Source organism: Bos indicus x Bos taurus, chromosome X, assembly GCF_003369695.1.
Source record: "Bos indicus x Bos taurus breed Angus x Brahman F1 hybrid chromosome X, Bos_hybrid_MaternalHap_v2.0, whole genome shotgun sequence".
Lineage (NCBI taxonomy): Eukaryota > Metazoa > Chordata > Mammalia > Artiodactyla > Bovidae > Bos > Bos indicus x Bos taurus.
In genome coordinates, this window is record NC_040105.1 from 81267134 (window position 1) to 81282969 (window position 15836).

Sequence of the window (15836 nt, forward strand, 5' to 3'; positions counted from 1 at the left end):
AGAACCCCAGGGTTAGTAGAAGGAAAAAAATCTTAAAAATTAGGGCAGAAATAAATGCAAAAGAAACAAAAGAGACCATAGCAAAAGTCAACAAAGCCAAAAGCTGGTTCTTTGAAAGGATAAATAAAATTGACAAACCATTAGCCAGACTCATCAAGAAACAAAGGGAGAAAAATCAAATCAATAAAATTAGAAATGAAATGGAGAGATCACAACAGACAACACAGAAATACAGACGATCATAAGAGACTACCATCAGCAATTATATGCCAATAAAATGGACAATGTGGAAGAAATGGACAAATTCTTAGAAAAGTACAACTTTCCAAAACTGTACCAGGAAGAAATAGAAAATCTTAACAGACCCATCACAAGCATGGAAATTGAAACTGTAATCAGAAATCTTCCAGCAAACAAAAGCCCAGGTCCAGATGGCTTCACAGCTGAATTCTACCAAAAATGTAGAGAAGAGCTAACACCTATCCTACTCAAACTCTTCCAGAAAATTGCAGAGGAAGGTAAACTTCCAAACTCATTCTATGAGGCCACCATCACCCTAATACCAAAATCTGAAAAAGATGCCACCAAAAAAGAAAACTACAGGCCAATATCACTGATGAACATAGATGCAAAAACCCTTAACAAAATTCTAGCAACGAGAATCCAACAACACATTAAAAAGATCATACACCATGACCAAGTGGGCTTTATCCCAGGGAAGCAAGGATTCTTCAATATCTGCAAAGCAATCAATGTAATACACCTCATTAGCAAATTGAAAAATAAAAGACATATGACTATCTCAATAGATGCAGAGAAACCCTTTGACACAATTCAACATCCATTTATGATAAGAACTCTCCAGAAAGCAGGAATAGAAGGAATATACCTCAACATAATAAAAGCTATAGATGACAAACCCACAGCAAACATTATCTTCGATGGTGAAAAATTGAAAGCATTTCCCCTAAAGTCAGGAACAAGACAAGGGTGCCCACTTTCACCACTACTATTCAACATAGTTTTGGAAGTTTGGGCCACAGCAATCAGAGCAGAAAAATAAATAAATAAAAGGAATCCAAATTGGAAAAGAAGAAGTAAAACACTCACTATTTGCAGATGACATGATCCTCTACATAGAAAACTCTAAAGACTCTACCAGAAAATTACTAGAGCTAATCAATGAATATAGTAAAGTTGCAGGATATAAAAAATTAACACATAGAAATCCCTTGCATTCCTATACATAAGTAATGAGAAAATAGAAAGATAAATTAAGGAAACAATTCCATTCACCATTGCAACAAAAAGAATAAAATATTTAGGAATATATCTACCTAAAGAAACTAAAGACCTATATATAGAAAACTATAAAACACTGGTGAAAGAAATCAAAGAGGACACTAATAGATGGAGAAATATACCATGTTCATGGATCGGAAGAATCAATATAGTGAAAATGAGTATACTACCCAAAGCAATTTATAGATTCAATGCAATCCCTATCAAGCTACCAACGGTATTCTTCACAGAACTAGAACAAATAATTTCACAATTTGTATGGAAATACAAAAAACCTCGAATAGCCAAAGCAATCTTGAGAAAGAAGAATGGAACTGGAGGAATCAACCTGCCTGACTTCAGGCTCTACTACAAAGCCACAGTCATCAAGACAGTATGGTACTGGCATAAAGACAGAAATATAGATCAGTGGAACAAAATAGAAAGCCCAGAGATAAATCCACACACCTATGGACACGTTATCTTTGACAAAGGAGGCAAGAATATACAATGGATTAAAGACAATCTCTTTAACAAGTGGTGCTAGGAAATCTGGTCAACCACTTGTAAAAGAATGAAACTAGACCACTTTCTAACACCATACACAAAAATAAACTCAAAATGGATTAAAGATCTAAACATAAGACCAGAAATTATAAAACTCCTAGAGGAGAACATAGGCAAAACACTCTCTGACGTACATCACAGCAGGATTCTCTATGACCCACCTCCCAGAATATTTGAAATAAAAGCAAAAGTAAACAAATGGGACCTAATTAAACTTAAAAGCTTCTGCACAACAAAGGAAACTATAAGCAAGGTGAAAAGACAGCCTTCAGAATGGGCGAAAATAATAGCAAATGAAGCAACTGACAAACAACTAATCCCAAAAATATACAAGCAACTCCTACAGCTCAATTCCAGAAAAATAAACGACCCAATCAAAAAATGGGTCAAAGAACTTAATAGACATTTCTCCAAAGAAGACATACAGATGGCTAACAAACACATGAAAAGATGCTCAACATCACTCATTATCAGAGAAATGCAAATCAAAACCACAATGAGGTACCATTTCACTCCAGTCAGAATGGCTGTGATCCAAAAATCTACAAGCAATAAATGCTGGAGAGGGTGTGGAGAAAAGGGAACCCTCTTACACTTTGGTGGGAATGCAAACTAGTACAGGCCACTATGGAGAACAGTGTGGAGATTCCTTAAAAGACTGGAAATAGAACTGCCTTATGACCCAGCAATCCCACTGCTGGGCATACACAGTGAGGAAACCAGAATTGAAAGAGACACATGTACCCCAATGTTCATCGCAGCACTGTTTACAATAGCCAGGACATGGAAACAACCTAGATGTCCATCAGCAGATGAATGGATAAGAAAGCAGTGGTACATATACACAATGGAGTATTACTCAGCCATTAAAAAGAATACATTTGAATCAGTTCTAATGAGGTGGATGAAACTGGAGCCTATTATACAGAGTGAAGTAAGCCAGAAAGAAAAACACCAACGCAGTATACTAACACATATATATATGGAATTTAGAAAGATGATAACAATAACCCTGTATACGAGACAGCAAAAGAGACACTGATGTATAGAACAGTCTTGTGGACTCTGTGGGAGAGGGAGAGGGTGGGATGATTTGGGAGAATGGTATTGAAACATGAATAATATCATATATGAAACGAGTTGCCAGTCCAGGTTCGATGAACAATACAGGATGCTTGGGGCTGGTGCACTGGGACGACCCAGAGGGATGGTACGGGGAGGGAGCAGGCAGGAGGGTTCAGGATGGGGAACATGTGTATACCTGTGGTGGATTCATGTTGATATATGGCAAAACCAATACAATATTTTAAGTTAAAAAATAAAATAAAAAAAAAAAAAGAATGAATTAAGTTATATTGATTACAAAAGAATTCAGGAGTCTTTACCAATACAAATCAATGAATAACAAAGTGGGCAAGAAAATCCTTCCGTAGAGTATGCCAACTAATAAAGGAAGAAAGAATAATAAAGTGAGAAAAATTATCAGTCTACCATCACATAATAATAAATGGTTCAGAGATGAATCATCAGTGGATTCTAAGTCCATTGGGTTAAAGCTTATTGGGAAATAATTTCCTAATTTACAAATATATGTAGATTTTTCTATTTACCTTTTGGTAAACATTTCTATTTCATTTTAATTTGAATCACTTTATGATTACAACACTTGAAATTTATTGAGAATTAATTTATGGTCAAATATATGGTCAATTTTGAGAAATATTTCTTGAAAATAACATAAAAATGTATTTTTCACTTGTCAATGAGTTCAGCTTTTTTCATTGTCCTCATACAATCACTGAAAAGAGTGTGTTAAAATCTTATACCATGATTGCAGATTTGTCTGTCTTTACAATTCTGTCCATTTTTGACTTAGTAATGTTGAGGCCATATTATTACACATATACATGTTTATTATGCTGTGTCTTTCAAGTGAATTAAATCCTTCATCATTATGAAGTAACTGTTCTTTAAAATTATTATTTTTTGCTGAAAAATATATCCTGGTAAATTGTTAACATAGCTACACGGTCTTTCCATTGGTTAGTGCTTTTGTGGGGTACCTTTTTAATCCTTTACTTTCCTTGTAATTTGTATATGCTTCTTATAAACAAACACATAGATTATTTTTTCAACTCTTGCCTGAGAGTCTTAGAATATTTACTTCCATTTACAATGAATATAACTACGGATATATTTGGTTTTAATTCTGCCATCTTAGTACATGTTTCTATATTTTGCCACCTGATTTGTATTTCCTTTCTTTTAATATTTTATTGCCTCCGTTTGGATTTATTATATTATTCTCTAATATTTTTCTATAAATTTGGAAGTTAAACATTTCTTTTCTATTAGTGATTACCTTTGAATGGACATGTTATACTTAGTTATCAAAGCTTAATATTAAATATCATTTTTATTTTTCTCCTAGACAATGAAAAAGTTTACTTTCAACCCTCTGTTCTTATATGCTATTGTTTTGTGAATTTTGGTTTCATTAATATGCTGAGTCTATAAAAATTATCATTATTGTTTTATAAGTCAATGTTTATGTTTAACTTCACATTTACCATTTGCATTGCATTTAGTCACTTCCTGCATCTCCAGCCTTCCATTTGTGGCCATTTTCCTTTGTTTAAAGATATCCTTTATTATTTTGTTAATTAAGAGTTTGCTTTTGTCATGTTCTCTTAGTTTTTGCTTGTCTGATAATGTCTTTATTTCACTTTGATTCTTGAGTGATTCTATAATTTTGCTGAATATATGATTCTAATTTAGCATTCACTTTTTAAAAACTTTATTTTGTATTGGGATATAGCTGATTAATAATGTGATAATTTCAGACGATTAGTGAAGGGACTCAGTTATACATATATCAGTTATACATATATTGACACTACCATTTGAATGGTAGTGTTGAAGGTAGTGTTGAATGGTAGTTCTCAATGTTGTTGAGAAGGCATTCATCCATCTTATCATTGCTTTATTGAACTAAACTTGATCTTTTTTTTCTTTAAGGTTTATATTTTCTCTTTTTCTGCAATGTCACTATGAAGGCTCTAAATGTGGACTGCTTTTTATTCATTCTGCTTGAGACTTGTTGAGCTCTTTAAATGTGAGTATCCATGTCTTTCATCAATTTGAAAAGCCATTATTTCTTCAAATCTTGTTTTCCTACCATTCTTTTCTCACCTTGTGGAACTCTTCTAATTTTATACTGTATCTTCTTATTTTCTCTTTTATAATCTTCCAATTTTCCTTGCTTCATTCATCACAGTTTCCTGTAACTGACATCCAGTAATGCTCTCTTAGTCTTCTCATCCAGTAATGCTTTCTCTTGTCTAATCTGCCTTTGAGTTCTAAAGTTTTCATGTCAGTGCTTAAGTTCCACATTTTCTCATTGTTTATTGATTGTATCTTAAATGTCATGCTTTATAGTTTGCAGTTTCTTGCTGAAATATTTAAGTTTAGCTTATAATTTTCATGTGCTGTGCTGTGTTTAGCCACTCAGTTGTGTCTGACTCTTTGCGACCCTGTGGACTATAGCCTGCCAGGATCCTCTGTCCATGGGAAGTCACCAGGGAGGAATAATGGAGTGGGTTGCCATGTCCTCCTCCAGGGGATCTTCCCAACCCAAGAGTCAAGTCCAGGTCTCCCACATTGCAGGCAAATTCTTCACCATCTGAGCCACCAGGGAAGCCCAAGAACACTGGAGTGGGTAGCCTATACTTTCTCCAGGGGATCTTCCCAACTCAGGAATTGAACCAGGGTCTCATGCATTGCAGGCAGATTCTTTACCAGCTGAGCTACCAGGGAAGAGCTAATTTCCATGTGCACACTACAAACAAAACACACTGTCTTGTTTTCTTCATGTTGTCTTATTTCTTCTTTTCCATTGAATCCTTCCAATGAAGGACTGATGTTGAAGCTGAAACTCCAATACTTTGGCCTCCTGATGAAAAACTGACTCATTGGAAAAGACCCTGATGCTGGGAAAGATTGAAGGCAAGAGGAGAAGGGGACAACAGAGGATAAAATGGTTGAATGGCATCCCCAACCCAATGGACATGAGTTTGAGCAAGTTCTGGGAGTTGGGGATGGACAGGGAAGCCTGGCATGCTGCAGTCCATGGGGTCGCAAAGAGTCTGACACGACTGAGCAACTGAATTGAACTGATATGGTTCATGTTGTCTTGTTTCTTCATGTGCCTGTTTATCATTGTATTTCAGTTACAGGAATTAAAAATAATTGAAAGAAATAATTTCAAACCTAGGATAATTTTTTTTTTTTTGCTTCTATCAAGAAAATTAGAAAGGTCAAAAATATGAAATCACTTTATTCCAATTTTCAGGCTCAATATTTTTTTGGTTACATAGGTGACTTGAATGAAGCCTGAACTCCATGTCAATGGTTGTTTAACTCTGCTTCATCTGTATTTCTAGTGTACAGGCCTTTGGGATCCAAAAATAAGCTCAAGTTGATTGACCCCTGCCAGGCTCATGAGATTAGAATGAGCTTCTCAACCTTTTTATCACATCTTCAGGTTTGCAAATGCTTCATTAGCAGACACGACCCAAAAGTCATACTCATTTTTCTGGATCTCTGTCTTTCTGGATGTCTCACTATTTTATTATCTTCTCAATGCTTATAATTTTTTTCCATATTTTTGTTGTCTTTAGCACAAGAATCTGTCTAAATTACACAGGCTGTAATTGTTGGAAGTTAATACTTTTGTAATTATTAGAAGCTTATGGCAGAAAGTGAAGAGGAACTAAAAAGCCTCTTGATGAAAGTGAAAGTGGAGAGTGAAAAAGCTGGCTTAAAGCTCAACATTCAGAAAACGAAGATCATGGCATCTAGTCCCATCACTTCATGGAAAATAGATGGGGAAACAGTGGAAACAGTGTCAGACTTTATCTTTTTGGGCTCCAAAATCACTGCAGATGGTGACTGCAGCCATGAAATTAAAAGATGCTTACTCCTTTGAAGGAAAGTTATGACCAACCTAGAAAGCATATTCAAAAGCAGAGACATTACTTTGCCAACAAAGGTCCATCTAGTCAAGGCTATGGTTTTTCCTGTGGTCATGTATGGATGTGAGAGTTGGACTGTGAAGAAGGCTGAGCGCCGAAGAATTGATGCTTTTGAACTGTGGTGTTGGAGAAGACTCTTGAGAGCCCCTTGGACTGCAAGGAAATCCAACCAGTCCATTCTGAAGGAGATCAGCCCTGGGATTTCTTTGGAAGGAATGATGCTAAAGCTGAAACTCCAGTACTTTGGCCACCTCATGCGAAGAGTTGACTCACTGGAAAAGACTCTGATGGTGGGAGGGATTGGGGGCAGGAGGAGAAGGGGGATGGTAGAGGATGAGATGGCTGGATGGCGTCACTGACTCGATGGACGTGAGTCTGGGTGAACTCCAGGTGTTGGTGATGGACAGGGAGGCCTGGTGTGCTGCAATTCATGGGGTCGCAAAGAGTTGGACACGACTGAGCGACTGAACTGAACTGAACTGAACTGATGCTGTTGAACTGTGGTGTTGGAGAAAACTCTTGGAGTCACTTGGATTGCAAGGAGATCCAGCCAGTCAATCCTAAAGGAAATTAATCCTGAATAATAATCAGAAGGACTGATATTGAAGTTGAAATTCCAATACTTTGGCCACTTGATGTGAAGAACTGACTCATTGAAAAAGACCCTGATGCTGGGAAAGATTGAAGGTGAGAGAAGGGGATGACAGAGGATGAGATGGTTGGATGACATCACCGACTAAATGGACATGAGTTTGAGTAAACTCCAGGAGTTGGTGATGGACAGGGAGGCCTGGTGTGCTACAGTCCATTGGGTTGCAAAGAGTCAGACATGACTGAGTGACTGAACTGACTGACTGAACTGAAGGTATGCAAATTTAAAATATAAGCAATAAGATCATTTCTATCCCTTCCACCTCCCCCAAATCTTCAAAGAAACCAATAGATGTTTTTCTTTTTGTATAACCAGAATTCAAGGATACATTAAAAAATATGGGGTAAATAGTATATTTTACATAGATTAACAGTATAAATTTAGACATGTTTACTTTGTGAAGATTTGTATTGCAGTATAAAATTTTCTACTGAAGATACAGAGTTAGAATAAAAATGCTAGGATTAATATTCTGGGATAGATTGATCTTTTCCAAGATTTAAATGCTCTATTTTAAAAATTTAAACTTTGCCATATATTTTTGTCATCTTCAAATCATTTTAAATATCTCACAGGTATGTGTCTGTGTTGCAGAATTCATTGGCACTTTGACTCACAAAATAATTTAGCAGCATAAATGTGAACTTTACTTTTGCATATTCATATGCTTTACATTTCTTTCATTATTGTTAACCTAAATATCAGATAAATAGGTTAAGAATAATCATTAACTAGAAGAATCCCGATTAAACGCAAATGTTACCAGTCGACGTCTGTACGTTGTTCACAGTACATAATCCGAAAGTATTGAGCATAGCCGCTGCAATTCTACTGGCCAAGAAAGTTAATTACCTAAAGAAATTGCCCAAACAATAGCAATCTTCATGATGGCCTTAGTCCGTGAATTGAAACGGCTATGCTCAATAGGATTACGTATTGCTACATACCGATCCAGCGAAATAGCGCAGAGGTGCATGATGGACGCTGTAGAAAATAAAACATCTAAAGAAATCCAGACGGGGCACAAATATCTAGGTAGTGGCCAGACATAATCTGAAAGAGAACAGAGAGAAGACAAGAAGAACATGTTATGCAAATTATACTGACTATAGTTTTAGTCTATTTTTTCTCATAATCTAAATTTTTAAAAGGAAGTGAAATTTGGTATGCATTGTTTTTCCATAGTAATGATGATGACAATGATGACAATAACAATAATGCATTCAGTGTTACATATATTATTTTTTATTGAGGTAAAACTTACATATTATAAAATTAATCATTTAAAATTGTGCAATCCTGAAGCATTTAGTGCATTCACATCATCATGTAACCATCTCCTCTTTCTAGTTCTAAAACATTTCATCATTGCAAAAGGAAACTTCTACCCATTAAGCAGTCACTCTCCATTTTCCCATTTTTCACCCTCCTACCCGTCCCCCTCCCCAGCCCCTGAAAATTTCTTATTTGCTTTTTATCTCTTGAATTTAGCTAATCTGGGTATTTCATATAACCAGAATCATACAGTAGGCAACATTTTGTGTCTTACTTCTTTCACTTAGCACAGTATTTTTAAGGTTCTTCCATTTTGTAGCTTCTATCAGTACTTCATTCTTTTCTATCAATGATGCTTTTATCAGTTGAGATTTTTTTTTTTTTTTGGATGCTCTTATAAATGGAATTGTTCTCTCAATTTCATTTATGATTTTCTCATTTCTCCTGTATAGAACTATAATTAATTTTCATGTATTAATCTTGTATCCTCCAACTTTGCTGAATTCATTTATTAGATCTATATTTTTATGTGTGGGTTCTTTAGGATATTCCATATGAAAGATCATGTCATCTGTGAAAAGTGGTAATTTTATTTTTTCTTTTCCAGTTTTCCTCTGCCTTTTATTTTCTTTCTTGTTTGATTTCTCTAGATAGAATTTCCAGTGCAATGTTAAGTGTAAGTAGTTAAAGCAGATGTCTTGTCTTTTTCCTGATCTTAAAGTGTAATCTTTCATTCTTTCATTATTGAGCCAGATGTTAACTGTGGGTTTTTCATAAATGCCCTTTTTCGTGTTGAGGAAGATTCCTTTTATACCTAGTTTGTTGCATGTTTTTATCATGAAAGAGTGATGGGTTTTGCTAAATACCTTTTCTCTATCAGTAGAGATGATCCTGTGCTTCTCTTACCTTTATTGTATTAATGTGATGTATTACGTTAATTGACTTTTATATGCTGAGCCATCTTTCATTCCTGGGATAAGTCACACTTGGTTATGATGTATAATATGATGCCAAATTTAGTTTGCTTTTATTTTGTTGAGGATTTTTTGCATCTATATTCAAAAGTGACATTGGTCTATACTTATCTTTTCTTGTAATCTGAATTTAGTATCTGGATAATGCTGATCTCATAGAATGAGTTACAATTGTTCCCTCATCTTTTATTTTGTAGGAGTTTGAAAAATACTGGTGTTAATTCTTCTTTAAATGATTGATAAAATTTTCCAGTGGAGCCATCTGGTCCAGAACTTGTCTTGCTGGCAGGTTTTTTGATTATTGATAAAATGTCTTTACTTGTTATCAGAGTCTTTATTTCTTCTTGAGACACTTTTAGTAGTTTGCATGTTTCTAGGAATTTGTTCATTTAGTTTAGGTTATGTGGTTTGTTGGAGTACAATTGTTCGCTTATTATTTTATAATTCTTTTAATTTCTCTAAGTTCAGTCATAATGCCCCTCACCACTTTCATTTTTAATTTTAGAAATTTGTGTCTTCTCTCTTTTTTTCATAGTATTTCTAGTTGAAGGTTTATCAACTTTGTTGACTTTACTGTGCCTTGAATCTCAATTTCTCCATTTTTTGAAGTAGAGTTTATAGTTTTGCCATATACAGAATTCTTGGTTGACAGAATTTTTGTTGTTGTTGCATGCTTTAAATCTGCAATCTCATAGCCTTCTGGCCCCCATGGTTTCTAAAGAGAAATCCATTATTAATCTTGTTAAAGATCCTGTATAATTTTGACCATAATGTCTTGGTGTGGACCCCTTGAAATAATATATGTTTACAGAGTTCATTGAACTTCTTATACATATAGATTCATATCTTTCCTCAAAGTGTGAAAAATTTTGGCCAATAGTTCCTTAAATTTCTTTCTGTGTGTTTTCCGCCTTCTCCTCCTCTTCTGGCACTGTCATTATGCATGTGTTAGTAAACTTGATAGTGTCTCACGTGTCTCTAGGGTGCTGTTCATTTTCCTTCATCTATTCTCTTTCTTCTCACACTGGATGAGCTCAATTGATCTGTCTCAAAGTTCTTCAATTTTTCCTTCTTTTTGCTCAGTTCTGCAGTTGAATCAGTCTAGTAAATTTTTAACTTCAGTTTTTGCATTTTTCATCCTCCAAATATCTATTTGATTTTTTCCTATAATTTATATTCCTTTATTGCTATTCTTTGTTGACATGACATTTTCCTTATTTCCTTTGGTTCTTTGTCCATGATTTCCTTTGGATATATGAGCATTTTGAGAGTTGATTTAAAGCCTTTGTCTATTTAAGTTTAATGCCTAGGCTTCCTCAGTATCATTTTCTTTTTTTTTTTTTTACTATGAAGGAGTCATACTTTCTAGTTTCTTTGCGTTCTTCTTACCTTTGATGAAACTTGAATATTTTGAACTTCATAATGTGGCAACTCAGGAATTTAGATTTTTCTCCCCCTAGACATGCATGGTTCAGAGGTCAGCTAGAGATTTAAGCAGAGTTTATGGTTCCCCAGAGAAGAATCTGTGGTTCGCTCCATCTCTATCCTTTCCTAGATTTTCCCTCAACTTTTAGTTTTGAGATTTCCTCAAATTCTGTCTTCAGTTCCTCTGAGCTACTAAAACTACAGATTTTTGGGAAGTTTAGTATTTTACCTGGCATAGACTGCATCTTCCACTTTGGCTAATAAGTCATGAAATTTGTAAACTCAGCCAGTGTTGTTCACTTCTTCCAAGTCTTAAGAAACCCCAGAATCTTTGTTTTAGGTTTTTCTCCAGTATGTTTAGAGTTGTTTTTGTATTGTGTTTAGAGTTGTTTTTGTATTGTGTTTAGAGTTGATGGGCTTGCCTGATAGCTCAGTTGGTAAAGAATCTGCCCGCAATGCAGGAGACCCTGGCTCAATTCCTGGGTTGGGAAGATCCTCTGGAGAAGGGATAGGCTACCCACTACAGTATTCTTGGGCTTCCCTTTTGGCTCAGCTGGTAAAGAATCCACCTCAATGCGGGAGACATGGGTACAATCCCTGGGTTGGGAAGATCCCCTGGAGAAGGAAAGGCTACCTACTCCAGTATTGTGGCCTAGAGAATTCCATGAACTGTATAGTCCATGGGGTTGCAAAGAGTCAGACACGACTGAGAGACTTTCACTTTCATTTTCCACTGGCAATACCAGAAGTGTAACTAACAACCACTGGAATTCAAGGAGCAAAACAAAGAAATCAGAGACATTATTAAGAATTATTCTAAACAAAATATTGATGAATGTTCATTTCTGTTGTATCCACCCAGAAGTTGATTGTATTGAGAGTTTGTGTATTCTCAACCTGTTTCATTTGCAGAAATGCAGTTCAGTTCAGTTCAGTCGCTCAGTCGTGTCCAACTCTTTGTGACCCCATGGACTGCAGCATGCCAGGCCTCCTTGTCCATCACCAACTCCTGGATTTTACTCAAACTGTTGTCCATTGAGTCAGTGATGCCAGAAATTACTTTTCCAATTTTGTTTCAAATACACAAGTATCACCTGACTGCATTATGTAGAGAATTTTGTTGCTAAAACCACTGGAATATAAGATGCATTAGGTCAATGTTGTTCTCTGTGTTTTATTTTTCTACTATTTAATTCATGATACATAGGTCAATGCATGGCACAAAGCAGGTACTCAATAAATATTTATTAAATTTGTAAACAAATATATCCCCCTCAACAGATTATAACATCACCCTAAATCCAACTTCATCATGCTGTGCTGTGCTTAGTTACTCAGTCATGCCCGACTCTTTGGGACCCCATGGAGTTAATCCTCAAGGCTTCTCTGCCCATGGGGATTCTCCTGGCAAGAATACTGGAATGGGTTTCCATGATCTCTTCCAGGGGATCTTCCCAACCCAGGGACTGAGCCCAGGTCTCTTATGTTGCAGGTTGATTCTTTACTGTCTGAGCCACCAGGGAAGCCCAAGAATACTGGAGTGGGTAGCCTATCCCTTCTCCAGAGGGCCTTCCCAACTCAGGAATCAAATCAGGATTCTTGCATTGCAGGTGGATTCTTTATCAGCTGAGCTATCAGGGAAGCCCCAACTTCATCATATGCCAATATACATTCTCAGTAGGGTGCATATCCACTCTGCAGATCCACTATCTAGTAGGGTGCATATCCACTCTGCAGATCCACTATCTAGTCAGTTCTCAGTTCTCAGCAATTGCATATTTAATAATGGCAAAAATGACAATAGCTATTATACAGTATCTTATACCAAGCACAGTGTTAACAGTGTTAGTTCGGTACTTCATTTTTAGTTCTACTCCATACAGCTGTAGTGTCAACTCTATTACCCTACAGTGTGAGGAAAATGTGTCTCAAAGTCTCAGAATTGTTCAAGTCTACAGAATTTTGCTCCAAATATGACATTTTTTTCCCCCAAACACAAAGGTACTTCTCACCATACAGTATTTATTAAATAATAAATACAATTGTTTTTTACAATACAGGACAATATTTCTTGTGCAGGTTTTTCAAGAAGTCTACTTCCAAACCTATAAGACAGCAAAATCCAAAAACAAAGGGAATGAACAAGCACCTAAAGTAAAAACTATCCCAAAAATAGAAATATCAGAATGAGTTAAATTATTGATTTCTAGATTAACTTCATTATCAAAAGTAATTGCAAAAAACTTTCTCTGAATTTATGCAAGCCAAGTTTTCTCAAACTTGTCTGATTATAATTATTCCCTAAGGTTTTTATCAAAAATATTTTTCCTGGATTTAACTACAGACATTTTAATTCAAAATATTTAGAATTTCAGTGAAAATTTAGTTTCTGTTTGTCTTTGTAAGAAGACAAATGGATTTTTCAAGTTGTCTCAATGGAATTAAAGTGTATTTTCTTTAGATAAATTTCTGAGAAGAAATATGTGAAAAGTTTGTTGGAAGTTGCATAGCAAAAAGGCCATATAACATAATTTCCATGAGGGAGATCAGTGAGTCAAAAGAGATAAAATCTTGTTTTCAGAGGCAAAAATTGCACAGTGTTTCATAAGACATTTTCCTATATTCACTCATTTATTCATTCAAAGATTACATCAAAGATTATATCAGATTACAAGATTAGAAACCAAAACTCACAGGCATCACCACCAATATTGACAATAATGGCAAAGACTGAATAATAGACACTGTAGAATTTCAGTTCATTTGTTGAAATGAAAAAATAAAAGGGATTTATTCCTATGAAATGTTGGAGATAACATTTGCTTGGTACAATAAATATTTGTTACTTGTATAAAGGAATATCCCTACCCTGCAGATCATAACCCCACCACAGATAAAATACCAATTTTCTAATATTCTGATAATATGATTAAGAGATGTGGAATGTTGGACTGTAAAATAATCCCACAGCTAAAATGGAAATGAGAAGTTATAATTGATGTCTTTAAGTTAACATATATGAAAAGATGAACAAACATAAAAAAGTTTAAACATTTCTTCAGTTCATTTCATAAAATAATACAGTGTCAGTATCAAAACTTACAAAATACTGAAAAAATGAGACTAGAGACAAATAGCACTCACTGATATAGAATCGAAATTACAAACAAAATAGTCACAAATATAACCCAGCAAAGAGTAAAATGAGTAAAACATCACAGTAAAACAAAATTTAGTTCAAGAATGTAATGATAATTTAATATCACAAAAATCTGCCAATATAGTCTCTTATGTTAACATTTGTAAAGAAAGTTTATGAGCTTTATTCTTAAGAATATCTTTATAAAATGCTATAAAATACAGGAGCCATTCCTAATTAAAACTTTAATTATATAGAGATAAATAGAATTCCCCCTTAAATTTGATAACTTACAAAAACCAAGAACAAATATAAACAGTAATGCATTAAATACATTTCAAGTACATTAAATTTAAAAATTGGACAGGGCAGAGACTTTACAGAGACTTTAAAGCAACTACCATAGCCATACTCAATGAAGGAGGGGTGGATATTCTTGAAATTAACAGAAGAGAACTTCACAAATAAGAAGTAGTACTTATGAAAAAGAAACAAATGAAGAGTTTAGAGCTGAAAAAAAAAATCACTGGGTGGGCTCAATAGAAGAATGGATATGATAGATGAAGAGTCATTAAAACTGAATGTAGATCAATAGGAATTATCCAAATGAACAAGAATGAGAAAAAAATTAAAAATAAATGCGCACAGTAGAAACTATGGGACGACAACTATGGGAACACACCCAATATTTTTGCCTTGGAAATCTTGAGAGAGGAGATATTGGTACAGGAGAAAACCATGTGAAAAAATAATGGGCTAAAAAGTTTCATATTTGATGAAAAATAAATTTACAAATTTACAAAGTTCTTCAAAACCCAAATGGTTAAACCAAAGAAAATCATGCCTAGATACATCATAATCTGGTGAAAAAAAAAAAGATACAGAAAACAATTCTTGAAGCAGCTGAGAAAAATGACTTTTTCATGAGAGACCAGAAGGTATAATCACAATTTGGAATTTTATATCCAGTGAAACTATCTTCAGAAAATGAATGTGAAATAAAAAGATTTTCTTAGGAAAGGAAACTAAGAAATTGATTTCCAGGAGACTTACTTTAAACAAATTTAATGATGTTCTTCAGAAAGAAAGAAAACTTATAAACTTTAAGAATAAATGAGGAACAACAGAAATGGTAAACAATCTGGGAAAATAAATTATTTTTCTTTTCTTAGGTTTTTAAAAGATATGTGACTGTCAAAAACAAAAATTATTACATCATCTGGGAAGGTTCTCAATGTATATAGGTAAATTCCATATTATAATTAAAACAAAAAGGCAAAGGCTTAAGGAGCCTATATGGTTGTAAGATTTTTATATTCACTTGAAGTGAATAAAACATTAATTACTAGGAAATTATGACAGATTAGCTATGTATATTTTAATCTAAACACAATCATTAAAATCTGTGCAAAGAATATAGCAAAAAATCAATATATCAATGAAAATGGAATACTAAAATAAAATGCAGGACCCACCAAATAATTCAGAAG

The 15836-nt window shown here is 34.5% G+C and overlaps 1 protein-coding gene across 1 annotated transcript in view; it reads right to left on the reverse strand.

The window, feature by feature from the left end:
• The window catches only part of HTR2C (5-hydroxytryptamine receptor 2C), a 347792-nt gene that overhangs the window by 85568 nt on the left and 246388 nt on the right, over nt 1-15836 (reverse strand). Inside the window, exon 5 of the mRNA XM_027534545.1 lies at nt 8386-8586. Within this exon, the coding sequence (XP_027390346.1) occupies nt 8386-8586 (201 nt within the window). The remainder of the gene's footprint in view (nt 1-8385; nt 8587-15836) is intronic.